Genomic DNA, 20252 nt, shown 5'->3' on the forward strand with positions numbered 1-20252 from the left:
AAGCCTTAAGATTCAGGAGCTAATGAAGACAAGCAATGCTTGTTAATCACCTGACATTGCGTGAGAGTTGTGAAAATAAAGGCATCCCTCTGGTGAAACTTGGAATGCTCTCATTCAGACTGTAACACTAGTTCTTGTCCTTTTCATTTCCTACTGACAATTTAGAAGTCATGCTGCATGAAGAACTGTGCAGTAGTTACACTCCTGGGGAGGGAGTGGGAAAAGATGTAGAATGCATGCCAGGAGAGACAGCAGTGATACTGAAAACATCTTTTAAAAACATGCTCTCATAGATCTCCACAGTTTTGATCGGACAATCAGACAGAAAGGTTATCAATATTGTATTTTGTTTGCCTTGGTTGCCTGCCTGCAGTATAGTGAAACTTGGTGCATTACCATAGTTGTTGTTTGCAGCTTTATAACCCTATCTGGCATATAACTGTGAAAGAAAAGCTACAAAAGTACCCCCCCGCAAAAAAAACAACCAAACAAAAAAAAACAACCAACAAGTTTCTTGGTCCCTCATGCAATTCATAACTGTGGCAGAAAGAAGGGGTAGGAAGAAAAGCTGTTACTGAGCAGTTCCACTCTTCCAGATGTTTATACTGAACTTCCAGATGTATTCCTTGCATTTATTGCTTCATTATAGAAAGGCAAGGGACTATCTTCAAACACAGTAAGACTCCTTTAAATCAAAATAGTTTAGACAAAAGGAAACTCCACTTTTTTTTTTTTTATCTGTGCTCACATTAGTTTCCACATTTTGCAGATTAAATCACGTCCCTACAAGCAAAGTAGCTAATCTTACAGTCAGTGATGGCCCCAAGTGTATTCTCAGTTTCCAGGATCTTAAGGGGTGAGCAGCAAGGAATTCATTGTTTGCTCTGCCACTGTCAGGGTGTACCTGTGCTGCTCAGCCCAACAAGCACACCTGGTTTTGGCCAAACACCGAGAACTAAGGCTAACTGTGGTGCTGACTGTGGAAGAGTTGTTGCTATTATTACTTAAAATGTAGTTATAAAATTGCAGTATCATTATCCCACCGACAGCAGTCTCCCACCCTCTCTCATGGAGAGCTACTGACTAATTACTGAGAAAGGATGGGCAAAAACACTTCACAATTTTAAACATTCTGCAGGAGGACCACACACCAGTTTCAGGTTTGTGGATTTTTTTTTTTTTTTTTAACCTCAGTTATCTCTTTTGTACCATAATGGTGCCAAGAGAAAGGCTCTCAGACAAAAACTACCATCTAAATACAGAAGATTGCCCAAAGATATATACGGAAGAATAAGGAAGAGTATTTACACTGTGAAAACAGGATCTATAAGCAGGCAGGAGACCATACAGATCAGCACTTGTGATCTCTGCTGATACTTACCCACAAAAATAGGTTTAAAAAACATCTAAAAACACTTTTCATGTCTTCTTTCAGGTCATGGAAAGCTAAAGCAGAGCTCTTTTTTTGGCCTGGAGCTCTGAAATTCATTGATGGTGTCTTCTACCACAAAAAGCAGCTTAGAGTTGTCCTTAAAAATAAAACACAAAAACTAGGAGGACAGAAGGGATGACACCAGCTTTCGGCTATTGCATCCACTGGGTTTCTGCTTGTTCATTTGATGGCTTGTTTAAATGTAACACATGGTAGTGGTGAAATGCAAAGTGTCACTGAGCTGCAAGCCAAGCCAGATCCTGCTTTATGGCTGTGTGTGGTGTACAGATCAGCCTGCCTTGGCCCCAGTGTGCAGGAAAAGGCACGCTCTGGAGAGACAGCTTTATGTTCCTTCCTACATACAAAAGATTTCAAAAGCTGCCTTGTTAGATGAAAAAAAAAGGGCTTAACTATGAAATCACTTCCTTCTGTTTAAAATATTTCACTCAAGAGGAAAAAAACCCAAAAACACAACAGAAAGCAAAAACGAGAGGAAAGAAAGAAAAGAAAGAAAAGAAAAAAAAGAAAGAAAAGAAAGAAAAGAGAGGAAAAGAGAGAGGGAGGGAGGAAGGAAGAGAGGAGGGAGGGAGTGAGGGAGGGAAAGGAAGGAAGGAAGGAAGGAAGGGAGGAAGGGAGGAAGGGAGGAAGGGAGGAAGGGAGGAAGGGAGGAAGGGAGGAAGGGAGGAAGGGAGGAAGGGAGGAAGGGAGGGGGGAAAGGGGAAAAAGTCTGTTCTCTGCCTCTGATGTGTTCCTGGGACTCGGCACTCTGGGATGATGCTGGGTGCCAGACCCTGACTGCTCCTGATGGACAATTGGCCTCTTGTGCTCAGCCAGGGACACAGCAATCGGTGCAAGAACTCTAACAAAGGTCCTAAAGCAAGGATGTGTGTGCTTCCACCTGCCAGCACACACAGATATACCGAGCTCCAAGCCCTACTCAGCTCCCAGAGTTCCACAGTGGGATTCACTCCAGCTCCTTCTCCACTCAGCAGTGAGCAGAGCTGCTCACACATTGGTACACTGCCTTTCCTCTCTCTGCCTTCAGAAGAAGTTGGCGTCTGCCTTCAGTGTGATGTTTTAGCCTCCTCTGCATCATTAAGGAAGGCAGGGGGGTCTTTTCCTCTCTGTTACAGAGGCTCACTGATGCAGGAAAAAAGCAGATGTCATGAGATAAATATTCAGCACACTGCTGCAGGCAGTCCTGGAGATCCACTCACCTTTACTGCCTTTGCCAAAGCAGAAACAAGCTCTGCCCCTCCAGCATTGCCTTTGGAAGGAGTTATCGGGAAATACCACATTAGGGAATTCAATCTGTTGCTTGAGAAAACTGTTAACCAGATTTGCGAGCAGACTTCAAGCAGCACAAGAACACCAGTGCACTAGGGATTGCTGCAGGTTTCCTCTGAGCGCAGGCCTTACCTAGCCAGCACTTTCAACTGCTCAGAGACAGAAAGCAAACTTCCATTGCAAGTGATTATTTGGAGATGTGTGCTGGTGGCAACTAAGCCACCAGCTGAACTTTTCTCATGGCTCAACTGGTCATCTGCTAAATGCCCTCATATACAAACATTCACCTCCGCAGTCTCTGAGGTTGCCCCCATCTTCATCTTGCAGCTGTGCGTGAGAGGCCTGAGAGCAAGGTGAAGGCATGGTTTTAATTGTCAGCTCTGTGACTGAATTCATCCAATCAAACCACCGGGGATTAATTTCTCTTCGAGATTTAATAAAAGAACCCACTGTCTCTCGCTATAAATGGTGTCTTATGCAGATTATTAGCAGAGGTGCTATTGCAAAGCACAACAGTGAATTTAGGGAAAGGAAATAGGTTTAAGGCCTTGTTCAAATTTTATTGAAAACATTACATGCACTACCTGCAGTACTGATAAATTTTACTCTAAAGAATCTAAATGTGGAATCAGAGATACTGGTGAACTCTAGCAAGATTTAAACTCGAGTCACCTCGATGGAATGTTATTTAACCACGGGACAACAGAGAAGGATGTAGTTATTACCTACACTGCCATCTATTTCCGAACGTGCTTCATAATAACTACAGTTTGCTGTCTATTCAGCCACTTGTATTTATTTATTCCTGCAAGAATGCATTTTACTGATATCACTTACTTATCGTTTACTATCCCCCACTTGTGTTTTTAAAAGCCTGAAACAGTGCTTTTCCTCAGAGGAAATACTTCACTGGTTATGAACAACAATTAATTTAGAAGAGGAAACAAGTATCTATTTCCAAAAAAGAAGTCTGCAAAATCTCACTGTATTTTTTTTCCATTTTCTTAACCTCATCTTGCCTTCTGTGAGGAGGGAAGTAGGGGCAGCTGTCCAAATCACAAGAGGTTTTACCCACTCCTACAGCCTCCCATGCAAAACGTGAAGTTATTCTTTCCCTGAAGAATAAAACAGAACATTTAGGACTATCTTTTCAGTAGGTGAACAAGTCAGTTGACTACACAGTTCACATTAAAAAAATATCACTAGGTGAGAAAACAGCATTTACATTCTTTAACTAAAATAAGAGCAGTGACTTACATCAAAGTTGATGATAAAAGTCAACTATCTTCTTTGTGCTGGTAGTAAGTACTAGAAAACCAAAGTTGCAGTGGAACTCAGAATGTCAAAGTAAGAATTCTGGCTAAGTTTAGGTCCTTGGAGACTTGGGGACAGTTGCACTTATGGATAACTAGGCCAAGTTTACAACACAACAGGGGACTAGCATTGCAAGGGACCCATGTGCCATGTTGAAGGACTCATGAGTAGGTACATAGCTGGGGACAGAGATAACTAGCACCATCCCTACCTACCTGCAGCTCACCATCATCAGCTGCAACAAAGAATGAAGGAACTGCAAGGATAATCACCAGGAAGTGGTACCATCCAGGCTGTGCGTTTGCATAAGAAAGCAGAAAGTACAAGATCAAACCAAATACACTTGTCCAAGAAGACAGAAAACCTTTACAGTGCATTGCAATATTTGCTTGCTATTTCCTCATTTTCCAAGCCCTGAACCATAGGGACCTCCAGAGAACTATACCAACACCTCATGTGGTATCTTTCCCTACAAATAAAGAGGCAGATACTTCAGATGTGCCAAACCATACAGCAGAGACCTGAGCATACCAAACATAAGGACTTGTTTAACATGTGAAGTCACAGAATCACAGAACTGTAGGGGTTGGAAGGGACTTCAAGAGATCATTGAGTCCAGCCCTCCTGCTAAAGCAGGTACCCTACAGTAGGTTACTCAGGTAGGTCCAGGCAGGTCTTGGATATTTACCTCAGTGGGCAATGTGTTTCAGTGCTCCATTGTTCTTACCGTAAAGAAGTTCTTCCACATGTTAGTATGGAACTTCCTGTGTTCAGGTTATAGGCCATTACTGCTTGTTGAGCCTCCTTTCAACAAGAGCCTCTAGCTTCCTCTTTTATTTCAGACACAAAATACTACTTGAATACACACATGATTTTTAGCAAAAGGAAAGAACAGGTATTTCAGTGTATGATGGACCCTCTTCATTTGGCATCTTCCCATACCAATAGGTGAACAGTGCCAGGGACAAGCTGCTAGAAAAGGTTTTAAACTTGCATTGCTCCAAAAATCCCTTGCTTATCAAGATCCTGTTATTTTCATCAGTTTCATGTTACATAGCTGGATGACCACATCTGTGATATCCTTTTTCATAAAAGCTTCATAATACCCACACAGTAATGAATGCTGAGGCTTCTTATGGCCCCTACCTCTTCTACCATCTTCCAAATGATGCTGACCTCTCAGAAGCTGGACATGCATTACTGCAACCACCTGATAAGAAACAGAGCGGGGAAGGTAGAGGGGACAAAGTAAAAACTTACCAAGCACAATGACCACAGTCTTCAGGAGGCTCATCATGGTGTCCCGATTCCTGCGAGGTCCAGAACTGTGTCTGGACATTCTCATAGTCCTTTGGCGGACATACCCAAAGATATGAGCATATAGGACCACCATGACCACAAAAGTGACCAGGTTGAAAATAGCCCAGAAGACCAGGTAGGAGTCACTATAGAGCGGTGCCATGTTGGAGCAGTGAGTGATATCACAAATACAGTTCCATCCGACACTTGGTATGGCACCCATTACGATGGCCATAGTCCAGATAACAACAATTACCACCACCACTCGCCGGTTGCTCATCCGAGTATGTAGCTGCATGCGAAAGACTGTAATGTGCCGCTCGATAGCGATGGCTAACAGATTGGCCACAGAGGCTGTCAGGCTAGTGTCAATGAGACCCTGACGGAGAAGCCAGGTGCTTACAGTCAGTCTTCTAGTATTAGGTCCTGTGTTGAACATTAAGTAAAAGTAGGCCAGCCCTGCAAAAAAGTCCGCAGCAGCTAAGTTGGCCATTAAGTAATAAATAGGAAAGTGGAATCGGCGGTTGACATAAATAGCCACCATAACCAAGAGGTTGGCTAGCATGATGAAGATGCAGACGGTAATCCCCAAGCCCATTACGAGCTTGCTGACAGTGTTCCATTCAGTGGCTAGATATTTTCCACTCCGGTTATAAAAGAAGGCAATGGTTTCATTGTAGTAGCACTGTGGTTCACTCATGGCTGTGGACTGAAAGAAGAGGGGGGGCGGGGAAAGAGAGAAAAAGAACGACATCAGAACTGAAAACATATGATTGCCTCCATGGACAAGGCATGCACAGAGAGCAGGGAAAGGCACTGGAGACAGAAAGGGAACACGCTTCAGAACAAATTTACTTTTTCAGAACTAACAGCATTCCACAAATCACAAACTATTGCTCTGAGGACTCTAGTACTACAACCAGATCAGAAGCAACCAGAAATACTTCCATCTGCTCTGGGAATGAGCACAATTTCTGTCATAGCTGTAAATTACATAATAAACATTAGAGCTTCTGTCCAGGCAGACCTGCTGAAAAACTCACTTAGGGAGACAGGCATGCAATTCATAATTAAAAGAAGTTAACTCTGTTACAGAACACTTTGTTTATGTTATGAGTGCATAAAAGCATTGTTTGGCTGTAGCTGTGATATATGACACGTTCCTCAAAGAGGAAGAAAAGTTGCTGCACTTCCCAGGAGGTTTTAATTCACTCAAATCTCCATCAGGGACATTTCTTGTTGTTCTATTATAATCAGTTACTCAAAGTGTAATTCCCAAAAGCCAGATCTCACAAAAAGAAACTCTTTGGACTAACATAGTGGTTCCTTGTTTAGAGTGGTTAATCAGAAAGGACTCAAGGATGAAATGATAATAAAAAGAAAACCAACAAGAAGTTCATGTCTCTGTCTGAAGAGACTCAGGAGACCTGTCTGGTTTTTATTGCTGTCAAAATTCTACTCACTGAAATTCATTTTTATTTTTCTCAATGCAGAAACAAAGCAGTTTTAGCAAGAAAGCAGGTAGTACACCCAAACAAATAACAGATCAACATCAAAATGTAAGAATTTTTTCCTGTTAAAACATGCAAACAAAAAAACTCCAAGTTTTGGACTCCTCCAACCATTCTGATGGAAATGCTTCAACTGACACAACCTTCAGGTTGAAACTAAAAATGTACACAGTTAGGGAAAAAAAAAAATTAGTAATTGCACTCCAGTTAAAGTAGTATCTGATAAAAGATTTCCTCAGAATTACTCAAGGCTGTTTCTCTTTGCTTTCATTTGCACCTATTTATCAACACAACTAAGCAAATTCCAATGAAGCAATATTCAACCTTTCCACCCATAACCCAAATGCTTTACATAACAGCTAGATCTGTGCTAAAGAAAAAGTTTTTTTTCTAAAAATGACTTCAGTTCTAACCTAGACATTGATCAGAAACATTTGCAAACCCAGGATAATTAAGAACTAGAGTAAATAGTATTTTCAGCACACTGACTATAAAACTTAAATTGCTCCTCTAGGATACATCAATTCTTAGGTTAAAAACCTTTCAGCCCTAATTATTTAAGAATTTTTCAAAGTTCTCATATAGGATTTCTCCACTGCCCAGAAAAACTGATTTACAAGGCATACTTAACAAAGGGAGACTTAGCTACAAGACATCTGGCTTTAATTCTTTGCTTAAAGACTGTGTGGTAATAACAGGTCAAGTGTAAGAAGCCTTGAGGGTGGGAGGAAGTCATAGGAATGAATTAGTGGCCCTTATAAAAGCTTGCCAACATCTGCATTAATTATGTGGATGGCCTGGTTTTTGCCCTCTATAGGAGTATTTGGATGCAGTCTTATAATTTCAATTGCAGAGGAGGTCAGAACTCCGAACTCTAGTGAATGTTTGTTATCCTGAATAAATTCTCTCTTTGTCCACGTGTTTATTGATCTAAATTCTTCTTTCAGCTGGCTGCTGCCCATACTTGATGATTTTTGCTCCGCTACTGCTGCTGCAGAGAGAGGCTAATAACACCTGGCAAAACAAATAATTCAAATGCAGAAAATTGAAACCTGGTAGATGCTCCTTTCCTTTCTCCCTTGTTTCACTTTTATTTTGCATACGGGCTAAGACTTTGAAATACTGCCCTGATATTGTAGCACCCTCCCTGCACTCCTCATATGAAGCGTAAAACAAGACAAGGCTCATTGTAACAAGCAGCAAGTGCAGTGCATTTGTCTCATTCACAGAATGCCAAGCCAGGGTTGAACAAGTGCAATGCATATAAGAGTAAGTAAAATGTTACAGACTGAGCCCTGTTAGGTTTGAAAACAGGACGGTGCTTAAATAACCCCGGGGTAACAGCATGAGGCTGACTTTTTTCTTCTCTCATTTTGAAGATGCAGTAATAAAATCCTCTGCTGGTGTAAAGGATTCTGAAAGAAGTTTTGTGTTCAGGCTGTGCTAATCTAAAACCTGGAATCCTTCTTCAAGAGCAATCTTTTTAGTCCCAGGGGAAAGAGTAGTGTATCAGGATCTTGGTTGTGCAGGTTCTTGCTTCTGAGATTTGAACTGGGAGCTGATTTGTGTCCACCAGTCGAGTTTCCAGGTGCTGTAACAAATGGTCCCATTTGTGAGAGTAATAAGGGACAGGTCGCTGACCAAAGTTCAGACAGGGGACTTCCCGACCATCAGCTTTCTCAGATGCCAGCAGATATCCTACAGGAAAGTTTTGACCTCACGGGTCACAAGCATACAGAGATCCCAAGGCATCCCATTTACGCATGACACTGCTGTCTGGAGGCAAAGGCTTGAGTAAAAGGAAATATAATGTACCTCTGAGTACTGAAAGCGTTAACATCCTACAACAGCACATGCAAGCAGGCAGACCCAGCCCCTCTCCTGTCCCTGCAGGAAAAGGGGCAGGGAAGTTTATATTTTAATTTCCTGCAGTTTCACTCAGTGTGTTTCATTGCCTGGGTAAGCCAGATGTGCAGTGCCCCGAGATTTACCTCATCCACTTAGTATATCTCAACAGAAGCTTAAAACAAACTGCAAATTGCCTGTGTTAACTAAACCCTGAAGACACATCTGTGCAAGAAAACATCTGAATTATAAACCAACAAGACAGATAAAGGAAAATGGAGTAACAGCAGGCTGAAATAAAAGCCTTCTCTAACCATAAGAGGTTGATTTAATACTCAAGATATAGTTGTCCCACGTCAAAGAACAAGAAAATCATGAGTACATGGGGTTAAGTCTCTTAAAAAATGCAAAACCCAGTCACAGCCACAACACGGAGCACACAGACCAGGAAGCTCAGCACCAGCACTTAATAAATAAAAGTCATCCTGCTTCTACAGCTGACACCTATTCAACTCCTGGTGAAAATAATGCCTTGGCATTGGCACCTTCAGCCACCATCTGCTACATATGTCCCCCTCAGCTCCTCTCCTGTGGTGGTACACAGCTAAGAGAAGAAAACTGACTTTATTTCCAGTGTTTGGTGCTTGATCCATTCTTCTGCTTCCCTGGCCCCTACAGAATTGCTGAAGGAGTGGGGTAAGGGACTGGACCAAGGCATGGGGCAGTCTTGCCCGTGGGATGTTCTTGGGTGAGCAGCTCATTGTCACCTTCTCCTCCTGCAGAAGAGATTGGAGTGGGAAAGGCATTGGCTGCCCAGAGCAGAAAGGTGAGAAGGGAGCTTGGTGGTGAGCGGCAGCCCAAGTGGGGAGGGCTGTGCACCTGGGGATGGGTAGAGTGCAAGATACGCTGACTGATACTGTCTAAATGAAGTCAGCACAAGGTGCTTGAAGGACAAATGATCAGCTTATAAACCCCTGCAATCTGAGAGTTTGCTCCTTAATTCACTTAAAAGGAAAAACCCCGAAAGACTCCCCCCCACCAAGAACATGGGCACACTGATTTCTTGCTGACAGAAAGAGAGCTGAACATTCTTAGAATACTAAGGTCTGACTTTTACAGAGCCTTTAGAACTTGGAAGCCACAAAAATGTTTCCATATCCCAGAGAGCACTTTAAAATATTTTAACCCTTCCAAATGCAGTCTGCTTCTCTCTGCTTATATTGTATTAACCTTAACACATTGCTATTTTCTTACCTAGAACACAATGAGAAGATGAAAAGCCAGTTATCTGGCAAGGAAGCCTGAGGAAGATGACAGTTCTGCATAGAATGATATGCCAAGTGGAAGCCAGAAACCTCAAATTTGTAGAAGTCATTCAACTTGCATGCAATCTCCTTGAAGTTTATGAGACTCAGAGGAGACTCATCCTATACAGGATGAGCTTTTAATTCTGAGGTAGTTGCCCTTGGATCCCAAAAATAATATTTATCGTTCTCAATGTTATCCAGAAATCCAGAAAACATTTCAAAGGAAAAGCAGAATTGGGAATGGTAGGTTAGTACTCCAAAATAGCAATAAGTGGCTTACAGCTCTACATTTAGAACAGCAAGCATTGACGAGAGAAGCAATAGCATACTATAAATTTAGCTAAATGCTCTGATATTTACCAAAATATCAGGAAGGCTAGAGCAGAAAAGCTTGGGGAAACTGCCAATTTCAAAATCCTCAAAAAGGGTATCAATTAAGAATATCTTTAAAGTAAGCATAGTAGAGTACATTCAGGAATAATTGAATGAATATGTGAATAATTTCTCAAGCTGCAATTGCTAAAACAAGGACTTTATAAAAGTAAAGTTGTAACAGATGAGAAAAAAATCCAATTTGAAGAAAAATCTCTCCACTACCTAATGAAAAGCATAACCTATTTTCAGAATGCAGAGGAAACAAGAGGTTCAAAAATAAAGGAATAAAGGTATTTCCTTTAAGAATAAAAATAGAATTTGAAAGGGGCCATTTACCCAACATGGCAAAATCATTTCTCATGAAGAAAGTCTTGAGACAAGGGTACTGATTCATCATAGCCTTATGCAATTATTTATATCTGTAAAATGAAGTATAATACACTAACACCAAGAGACAGTAGATCCTCACGTACCCTTTCCAGAATGGCATTAATTGTTTGATGGACTGGAATAAAACTTGTATGTTAGATTTGGTGGTTCAGTCACAGCAAATCACGTCCTCACTTCAGTAGAAACATTTTTCATTTCTCACAGCTGAAAAGGCAGGGAAAAAAAATCAATCCCTTTGCAAGGGGTCCCTTTAATTCTGCTGTGACATAATTAAAAAAAAAAAAAACAACACATAGGCACTGTGGCAACATCTTAAGAATGCATTTGTAGTTGATTATACTGCTGAGTTTCAGATCTAATAGATCTTGCAAATTGAACTGAGAAGTCCTTGGCTATCTTGCAGCTTACACCTGAAAAGGATAACCTAAACTATCTAAGCACAAAGGGCACCAAAGAAACCCAGCAACACTGGAAAAAGCAGCAGTTTTGTTGCTGGAAGGTATAATTCACAAGTGACACAGATCCTGATGGAAGCTATGATTACAACAACCTCCACAGATGGACTATAAAAGAAGGGTGTTGACTTTCTTTAGTGCTTATTCACTGTGATTACTACAAAATCAAGGTCAAAAATAGCTTTTGAAGACTAAAAAGCCAGAATGGGCAAGAGCTTGGAGTCCAGCAAAAACTAAAAATTCTTTTCCTCTGGAAGCTAACTAGCCAGTCTGAAATACCCAAGCTCAATGGTACACCTTTTCAGGATATATCAATCAGGAGTCATGCCATTCAGACATGAATTCTCATTAATGCAGAGCAGTGATATTGAGAAACACTTTTCCAACAGGCTCCCAACTTGCTAACTCTCTTGATTCAAACTTCTGCCTTTTCTTCAGCTGCATGAAAGAAGCGTGCACATGCAAATACAACTTCTTTCACTGCAAAGGGAGATTTAGGAAATTAAAAAGCTAACTGAACTGGAAAAAAATATCCAGCAGAAGACAGAGAGCGAAGCTATTCCTCCAGCAACTTACCAAGTAATTCAGGCCCTGCTGTACATAGTTCCTTTCCCACAGACCCAACATTTTCAGATGAGCTGCATTCTTCCCAAGCTGTACCTACACCTTCTGATGAGTATTTTCCAACTCAGGATCACCTGATTCCACATCACCACATTTCCCCTTTGATTAGCTGGATGGCTTGGGCCCAGACCACTCAGCACTTCTCTGCTGCCCTGATGCTGCCTTCCAAGCTCCTCTCAAAGGGAGGCTATCACTACAATGCAGAGATACTGCAAAAATACATTAATTGCAAAGACAGGATTGAGCATGTTTTGCAGAATGTTGGGCCTGAATGTTCCATGCACACTATGTAATGGGTTTTTGCAAAGCTCTTTGAGTTTCACTCTTTTCTGGAGGAGCCTTCATGACGGCTTGTGCTTTCCAGCTGTCCCTCCCCCCTGTCAGGGAGCTCAGCAAGACCTAGTACAGGCCAGTAACTCCTGGCTCTGTGAGAAACACAGTAAGGTGATTACATTCCATCAACTAATATGCCGACTGGAATATACTGCCTCTCACACTTTTAAAATAGTCTGTGCTATGATATAGACCAGACTTCTTCAGTATATCACCCAATGCCCTCCTGCCTAACTCTTCACTTGATCATCGCAGCTGACATCTGACCTGCTTAGTTATTCCTGCATCAAGGGCAGCTCAGGACAGGTCTACCCAGCCCCAGGAGGAAAGGGCTTTTGCTCTAGGTGTGAATAAACCAGAGGGAAAACAGAACAAAACAGAACAAAACAAGAAACAAACTGAACAAGCCTCCACAAAACCCATACCTCCAACATCCCAACCGAATTCCCATGCATAACGAAACGCAATGTGAATCCCTCAGGCCCAGTTTGGTGCTCTACGAGCCAAGATGGGGATGAGCTTTTGGCTCCAGCAGCTGAAAGATTGGTCTTTTATGCTGTGAAAATTCTGGAGGCTACTGGGGCTGTTTGCATCTCCAGGGCACACCTCCCATCACTCCTCACAGAGCAAACCAGTAATGCAAGTACTTGGGAGAGGTTAGCCTACAAGCTTATTTGGAATTATGTTAACGAGACCTGTACATTTGACTGTGGGCTGGAAACCAAGATTTCAAAATGAGAAGAAGATTGTCCTGTGTTTATTGCTGCAAATATATATATTTTTTCTTCTTGAAATATACATTGGATAGTTTTGGTTTCTTTTGCTTTGATGTACTCTTGTGAAATGTCTAAACACAATACAGAAAAATCTTCCTAGCTCAGGGCTCTGGCAGGAATAGGTTCCCTATCAGTAACATATCCATACTGTACTAATAAGCTGCCTTTATCGGTCAATTTTGAACAAATTGGAATTGTACTTGAAACACCAGACTATTTCATTTACATATCATTCTTTGGCACAGAAATGCTTAAAACAAGAAATGCCTAAATCTTCTCAACTCTAATTTCAACAAAAGGAAGGGAAAATAAAGAAGTATTCAGTGGCACTGAGTGGAAGAAGTGCTTTTTGGCTCTGGTAACCACACAGCCATGAAAGGACACTATAATGGAATCTGCTATGGGTTTCTCTTTGGAACAGCTGCAAGGCGGTTATTTAAATGTATTCATTTACTTCTAGTGTTTGGCTGGTAGAATCCACTGCTGGCAAAAGCAAAGAGAGCGATGAATTTTGTTGTTTTCTTGTTTTAAGCATTTCTGAAGCACTGTTGGAAGTCCCTATTTCATTAAACAAGTAAGGCTCACATCATTTCTTCTTCAAAGCTTTTATAGAGAGTTCATCCAGTGCCATTCACAAGAAGATACTAATCACTCCACAGAGTAAATTGCCCTGTTTAGATCACCACTTGTGCTTCCTCCTTGCAAAACACAAAGCCCTCGGGGATACTAAATGTTTCCTACAGGCTGCTTTAACTTTCTGCTTCTGTGCATTATCAGACCAATCAGGTTTCTGTTATCTTTTTGCACATACAGAGCTGAAGCATGAAGTTGTTAGATCTGCAAAAAAAAAAAAAAAAAAAATTCTGAAACTTAAAAAGCTAGAAAGTTTTGTAATTTTGTTGTTTCTCCCTCTTAAGGAACAGAACAGCTTATGTCGTGTTTGAAATCAATAGAATCAGCCTTACAATAAAAAAACCATCACCAAAAAAAATTTGTTAACTACGGCAATTTTTCTTTTAATTGATTCTTTGATATATCAAGAGTGCTGTCCTAGGACCATTTTCTGTTCCAGATCTCAGCTGCGGACAGTCAAACAACCCTGAAACTTTATTTATCCTTCACATTTAAACATGACAAAGATGCATTAAGTGCTTATCTCTGGTGAATGCTGGAGAGGGAAAGAAGGTTGAAGCAGAGCTTCAGAGAGATCAGTGTGTGGGAGGATATCAAGAGACATTAGTGTGGAAAACAAGTGTTGCTTTAGTAGAAGCTTGTAGAGATGCATCAAAATCCCTTCCTGTGCTGACAGACCGGCAGTAAGAAAGTAGTAGCAATGTTACACCTGGTATTAAGAACTTTCAAAACCTTTCCAAAATCTGAGCCTTTCTGTTGACTCAGAAAACAAATCACATGAAAAATACCAATTTCAATTAAATTAGCAAAAACTTCCCATTGCGGTGTCACCACAAGCATCTGTACTATCAAGCCTAAGCCAAAACCTGTCAGAGTGGGCTTTGGACTACAAAAAGCATTGCTGAGGTCTCTGGGATTATCCCGTGTGGTAACAGCCTAGTCTTGCTTGACCCTGGGCACTTAAAGGGCTGATGACAGTCAAAGGAGTATTTGTTTCTGTGATAAGTACATATATACCTACTTCTAATGCTAAAGTGTTCAAATGAATGGAAACCAACTGTCCTGGTAACACTAAAGAAAAAAATTAATGCTAAAAGATAAAAAAAAAGACACTTTCAAGTAAAGTAGCAAAACTTGTTTTTTTTTTTTTTAATAATAATAAATGAGATGCCATCTAGCTCATGTAGAAAGCATGCAAGACTACTTCCAAGTTGTTTTATTTTTTTTATCTTTAAAACATTAGCCCCTAAATATCTTCTGCAGCTGACTGTGGTATCTACTCAGTTTTAAAAGGAAAAATAATGTGCTGCAGAAAAAAAATGGTATTCTAACAAATGCACCTTTTCTTAAACAATAACCAAAGCTCATTTTAATGCTCATTTAATACAAATACTAAAGGCAAGCCCATTCACTAGGAAACTGCTTTATTTCAGTAATTCCGTCTAATTATTCTCCCCTTAAGATATGTTACAATGCCCTTTTCTGTTAAAAAAATGTTACTCATCCTCAGCAACACAAGTCTCCAGGCTATTTTTTTGGAGCCATTTTTCTCCTTTACATAGGTTAAAGCCCTGTAACCATCATATCCAGCATGGCTTACTGAAATCTGTGGGGAATTCACACATGCACTTAAATCCTCCCACGTCGATATAATCTGTGACATTGGAATCTGCTCTTACAATAAGAGGTTCAGAGAATAGTATTTTACAACCCATACTGAGATATCAGTCTTTCCTTTGCTTCCTGTTGCCATCTTGTTTTGGCTCTCAAGTCAAATCCCATGTAAGTATGGCCTCTGAAACCCAGACATGGAAGGGAGAGCCAAAGAATCATAGAATCACCAAGTTTGGAAAAGACCTTTAAGATCAGCCAGTCCAACTGCCCACCTATCATTAGTATTTCCAACTAAACCCATCTGTGTTACCAGCCTATGTCTAGTATAATCTATATTTAGATTATACTTTTGCCTCTTGTCTTTGGTCTAGAGATCCAAATCCAGAAAGATGTAGATATAGTCAGCAGAAAGTCCCTGCACAAAGCATGCATTTATGGTAAATGCAACAGAACTGTGACCATACAGTTTAGAAGGCCATTTTCAATCAAGCCCTTTAAAAGTGATAGCTTTTCTCCCATTTGTTTTTACACAACAACTGACCTTATTTTCTCTTCAAGAAGGCTTTTATCCTGAACAGCAACCCCTGAACAGTAGCACACATTTCTTACATGCAAAGAAGCTTCTGAAAAGAGAATGCATGGAGACAGTGGTGCAGGTGCCTTTCAGAGCATGCAGAGGATGGTCTGGGGGTGCCTTAGTGCAGGAAGGCAGAAGAATGCATCAGTGGCCAAGCACCCTGCAATACAGCCATACAGGATCTCCTTCCTGCCAGGTGTCCTGACCTGCTGCAAAGAGACAAAATCCTTCTCTGACCCTAATATGGACTTGAAAAGCAACAAAAATAGTTTTAAAATGTACTAGTTCTTAATCTGAAATCCAGGAGGTAAAGGAGCACAAATAATTCTTCCTAAAAGAGATATCAGATTTAGCTCCACCACCCATTAGTAAGTTTTTTGCAGCTTCTCAGAGGGCCAGGGATCTCTGCAGACTGCTGCATTCCTCAGTGCTCACTGCTAAGAGATTCAGTTCTCCCGAGTCAAAAGATCTTTAGCAAAAGGAAAAAAAGAAAAAAAACATTATATTGCCAATTTTCTGATAGCATCACCTAACTTAACCAGTTGTGGTTTGATGTTCAGTAAAGAATATATCCTTAAAAGCTTTAAGTTCCAACAGACTCAGGGTCCCAAGTCAGAGGGACTTTCCAAGATGAAACCTTCAGCAGTACTAACATCTCCTTTTCTGTTTATAATATTTACTTCACTAACAGGAAAAAGTATGTGGTGATCAGTGCATGGAGCTGAAGAAATCACTCAGGTATTTATAAATATCAAGTCTTAAGCATGCACTTTGACTCATGAAAGTAAGATTAGTAATTGTTAGTAATTGTAAGTATATTATTAATTTTATTGCTGGTTTTGGCTTAAAACCTTAGCTCTCCTGATAAGAGCACTGAACCTGAAATTTCACATGGTTTTATTCCAAATGAACCCCATCGTGACCTTCTTCTACTCTGTATTCATTTTGCACAGTAAAATCAAACCAGATGGCAGGGAACACCTACGTGGAAACAATAAAGATCATAATATGCTGTATCTTTTCTTCTACAAATAGCAATATAACATAGTGTCATGCCTCAAAGTATAACATTCTTAGCAAAATGATGAGTGTCTTTAACACAATGTTTCAAGGAAAATTCCCTCAATGACTCAAAACTGCAAGAAAAAAAAAAAAAAAAGCAGGGATTCAATGGAGAAATAAAAAAGAGGTTCAGACAACTTGGCTGCCTGAGTTTCATTGTGATCTCCTCACCTCGATCACCTCAGGCTGTGACATCATGGAGGATGGCACCAAATCGGTGGGGATATCCATTTTAGCTCAAAATGTTCCCGTTGTCCTTGCACCCCTTCCTCTGGAGCCACAAACTTCTGGTAAGAACACAGAGATGCCTCCTCAGATCCCAGTCATGCTGGCATTTGCTCCTGGCAAGAAGAAAAAAATATGGTTGAGAATAACATGAGAGCTGGATATGCAGTCAACACCCAAGCCCCTACGCTGCTGCAAAACTATCCTGGGAGTCTGCACAACCCAGCTGGCTCACATGGCCATTTACAACAGACTCACAGGAGGAGTTTCAAAGGGCACCATGTAATTTAGTCCAGAACAGCAAAATAATTCACTTGACCACACAAACTAGAACTCACAGAAACTGTACACAGCGAGAAGACTAATGTGCGGACCCTGTACTCATTTCTAAGCAAAGATAGTCACTTGAGAGCGCTACATTAACAGTAATATTTTTTCTCCACTGAGAGGAACAAAAGGAAAACCTCACAGAAGATTACCCTCAGGTTCTCAACTGCTATGTCTTACATTTCTGTGATCACAAACGTTCTTCAACTTCAGGATTATGACAAATTTATTATAGGTGAGTTTCAACCATACTTACTCTTTCTGGCAGATATGTACAATGGGTGAATATACTGAACTGGTATGTAAAGGCTGATCAGATGCTACAACAAAACAAGTTATTTTCTTAGCTTCATGTTTATCAAGGCTTAGATCAACTTCAGTCTATGCATCTACTCCTATATGCAAAGGAAACCAAACAAAAAGGTAGAAAACTGCAAATGGCCACAAAATCAAGCCCACTAAAGAATTCCAGACTTTTGCTACTGCAGCTATTAATTTTTTTCACAGTTATGCAAGACGTACGTAATACAGCCCACAGACTAGCCACCACAAAGGATTTGGGAGAAAGATCTATTGCTCATAGCATCTACCACTTCCTACTCTGTAAGTCACGGTGGAAAACCACCCCCGCAAAGCATAGTAAGCCTTCATCAAATACACCTAAAATGAACCCTGATCTAACTGGTATTTTTCAAACTCAGACCGTAGTGCAAGCACACAGCCAAAGCTAGCAGCTTTCCCGGCCTTTGGTCCCTTTTCACAAAGCCAGCCCATACTTACACAGCCAGGACGGAGCAGATAAGCTGCACTCCACATGCTCTTATGAGTCAATTTTTTCTTTTTGTGTGCCCATGTGTCCAAACTCAGCCTTCACACACCACCCTGGAAATTACTCCTCCTTCTCCAAAAGCATTATCTTCAAATGCCTGCTTCACATTTCAACACATCCCAGCATGCCTGACATCACTTGTAGCTGCCTGGCTCATCTTCCAAGCTCTAGGATCATTTTTCCCATCTTTATATAGCTTTCCAGTGACCCCTATTCCTTCTTACTCATCTCTTGCTAGCAGCCTTTCATTCTTTCCACTCCTTGCTCCAAATTTTTACCACTATGCTCAATGCAGAGGATAGAAAACGGAGATTTAACATTCCTCCAAGAAAACCTTCACTGGAAATCAAAGAACCACACGGCAGATCTTTCAAGCTTCCCATTTCCATTTCAAAACAGACTTTTGGTCTATTACCTCTGTGCCTGATAGATGAAGGAAACATCACTATTATATCACAGAATCACAGAATGGCCAGGGTTGGAAGGGACCCTTGTGAATCTCCAACTCCCTGCCACATGCAGGGCCACCAACCTCCACATTTAATACTAGACCAGGCTGCCCAGGGCCCCATCCAATCTGGCCTTGAACACCTCCAGGGATTGGGCATCCACAACCTCTCTGGGCAGCCTGTTCCAGCACCTCACCACTCTCTCTGTAAAGAACTTCCCCCTGACATCCAACCTAAATCTTCCCTCCCTCAACTTAAAACCATTTCCCCTTGTCCTGTTATAATCTACCCTTTCAAAGATTTGGTTCCCTTCCTGTTTGTAGGCTCCCTTTAGGTACTGAAAGGCTGCAATGAGGTCACCCCACAGCCTTCTTTTCTCCAGGCTGAACAAGCCCAGCTCCCTCAGTTTGTCTTTGTAGGGGAGGTGCTCCAGTCCCCTGATCATCTTTGTGGCTCTCTTCTAGACCCTTTCCCTGCTGGCCACCCCTCTTCTGATGGAGCCCAGGATACCATTTGCTTTCCGAGCTGCAAGAGCACACTGCTGGGTCATGTTAAGCTTTTCATCTATCAAGACCCCCAGATCCTTCTCTGCAGGGCTGCTCTCAAGGATTGCTCCTTCCAGTCTGTAGGGATGCCTGGGATTCCTCTGGCCCAAATGCAAAACCTTTCACTTTGCTGTGTTGAACCTCATTAGGTTCACCGAGGCCCCCCTTTCAAGTCTGATGAAGTCCCTCTGAATGGCATCCCTTCAACCGCACCACTCAGCTTGGTGTCATCAGGAAACTTGCTGAGGGTGCACTCAATTCTGTCTTCGATGTCATTGATAAAGATGTTAAAGAGCACCGGTCCCAAGACAGACCCATGGGGATGCCGCTCGTGACCAGCTTTCACCTGGACATAGAGCCATTAATCACCACCCTCTGTCTGCAGCCTTTCAACCAATTCCTTATCCATTGAGTGGTCCACCCATCAAATCCACATCCCTCCAATTTGGAGACAAGGATGTGGTGGGGGACCATGTCAAAGGCCTTGCTCAAGTCCAGGTAAATTACATTGGTCACCTTTCCCTTGTCCATCGATGCCATCACTCCATCATAGAAGGCCACCAGATTGGTTAAGCATGACCTTCCCCTGGTGAAGCCGTGCTGGCTGTCTTGGATCACACGCTCATTCCTCATGTGATCAAGCACGTCGTCCAGGAGGATCTGTTCCATGTCCTTCCTAGGCACAGAGGTGAGACTCACCAGCCTGTAGTTCCCCAGCTCCTCTCTGCTCCCTTTCTTGTAAATGGGAGTGATGTGACCCTTCAACTTGAAAATGCTGCCATTCTGACTTAGGGAAGTTTTTCTATTTGAACAAGAAGAGAGTGACTTCCAGTAAAACTCCATCAATAGGCTCAAGGTTATCAGCTGCAAGAGATGGTCACAAATCCAAATCAAATAACGCCTCATTAGACCTCTGTTTCTATCCTTCTTAAAACATGCTAAAGAGTAGCAACGACCCTGTCTTAGAGCAGCTCACAGTTTGTTCCTACATTCTCCTTTCTTGCTCCTGAAATGTTGGGGACAAAATACACTATACATGATGC

At 41.5% G+C, this 20252-nt stretch overlaps 1 protein-coding gene across 3 annotated transcripts in view; it reads right to left on the bottom strand.

The window, feature by feature from the left end:
- The window catches only part of LPAR1 (lysophosphatidic acid receptor 1), a 67528-nt gene that overhangs the window by 26217 nt on the left and 21059 nt on the right, over nucleotides 1-20252 (bottom strand). For all 3 annotated transcript variants that reach the window (XM_010726143.4, XM_085213267.1, XM_085213268.1), the window contains exons 2-3: nucleotides 17006-17175; nucleotides 5294-6041 (exon numbers count right to left, since the gene is read on the bottom strand). In XM_010726143.4, the coding sequence (XP_010724445.1) occupies nucleotides 5294-6041; nucleotides 17006-17065 (808 nt within the window). In that variant the 5' untranslated portion in view covers nucleotides 17066-17175. The remainder of the gene's footprint in view (nucleotides 1-5293; nucleotides 6042-17005; nucleotides 17176-20252) is intronic.

This window comes from Meleagris gallopavo, chromosome Z (genome assembly GCF_905368555.1).
Source record: "Meleagris gallopavo chromosome Z, MGAL_WU_HG_1.1, whole genome shotgun sequence".
NCBI lineage: Eukaryota > Metazoa > Chordata > Aves > Galliformes > Phasianidae > Meleagris > Meleagris gallopavo.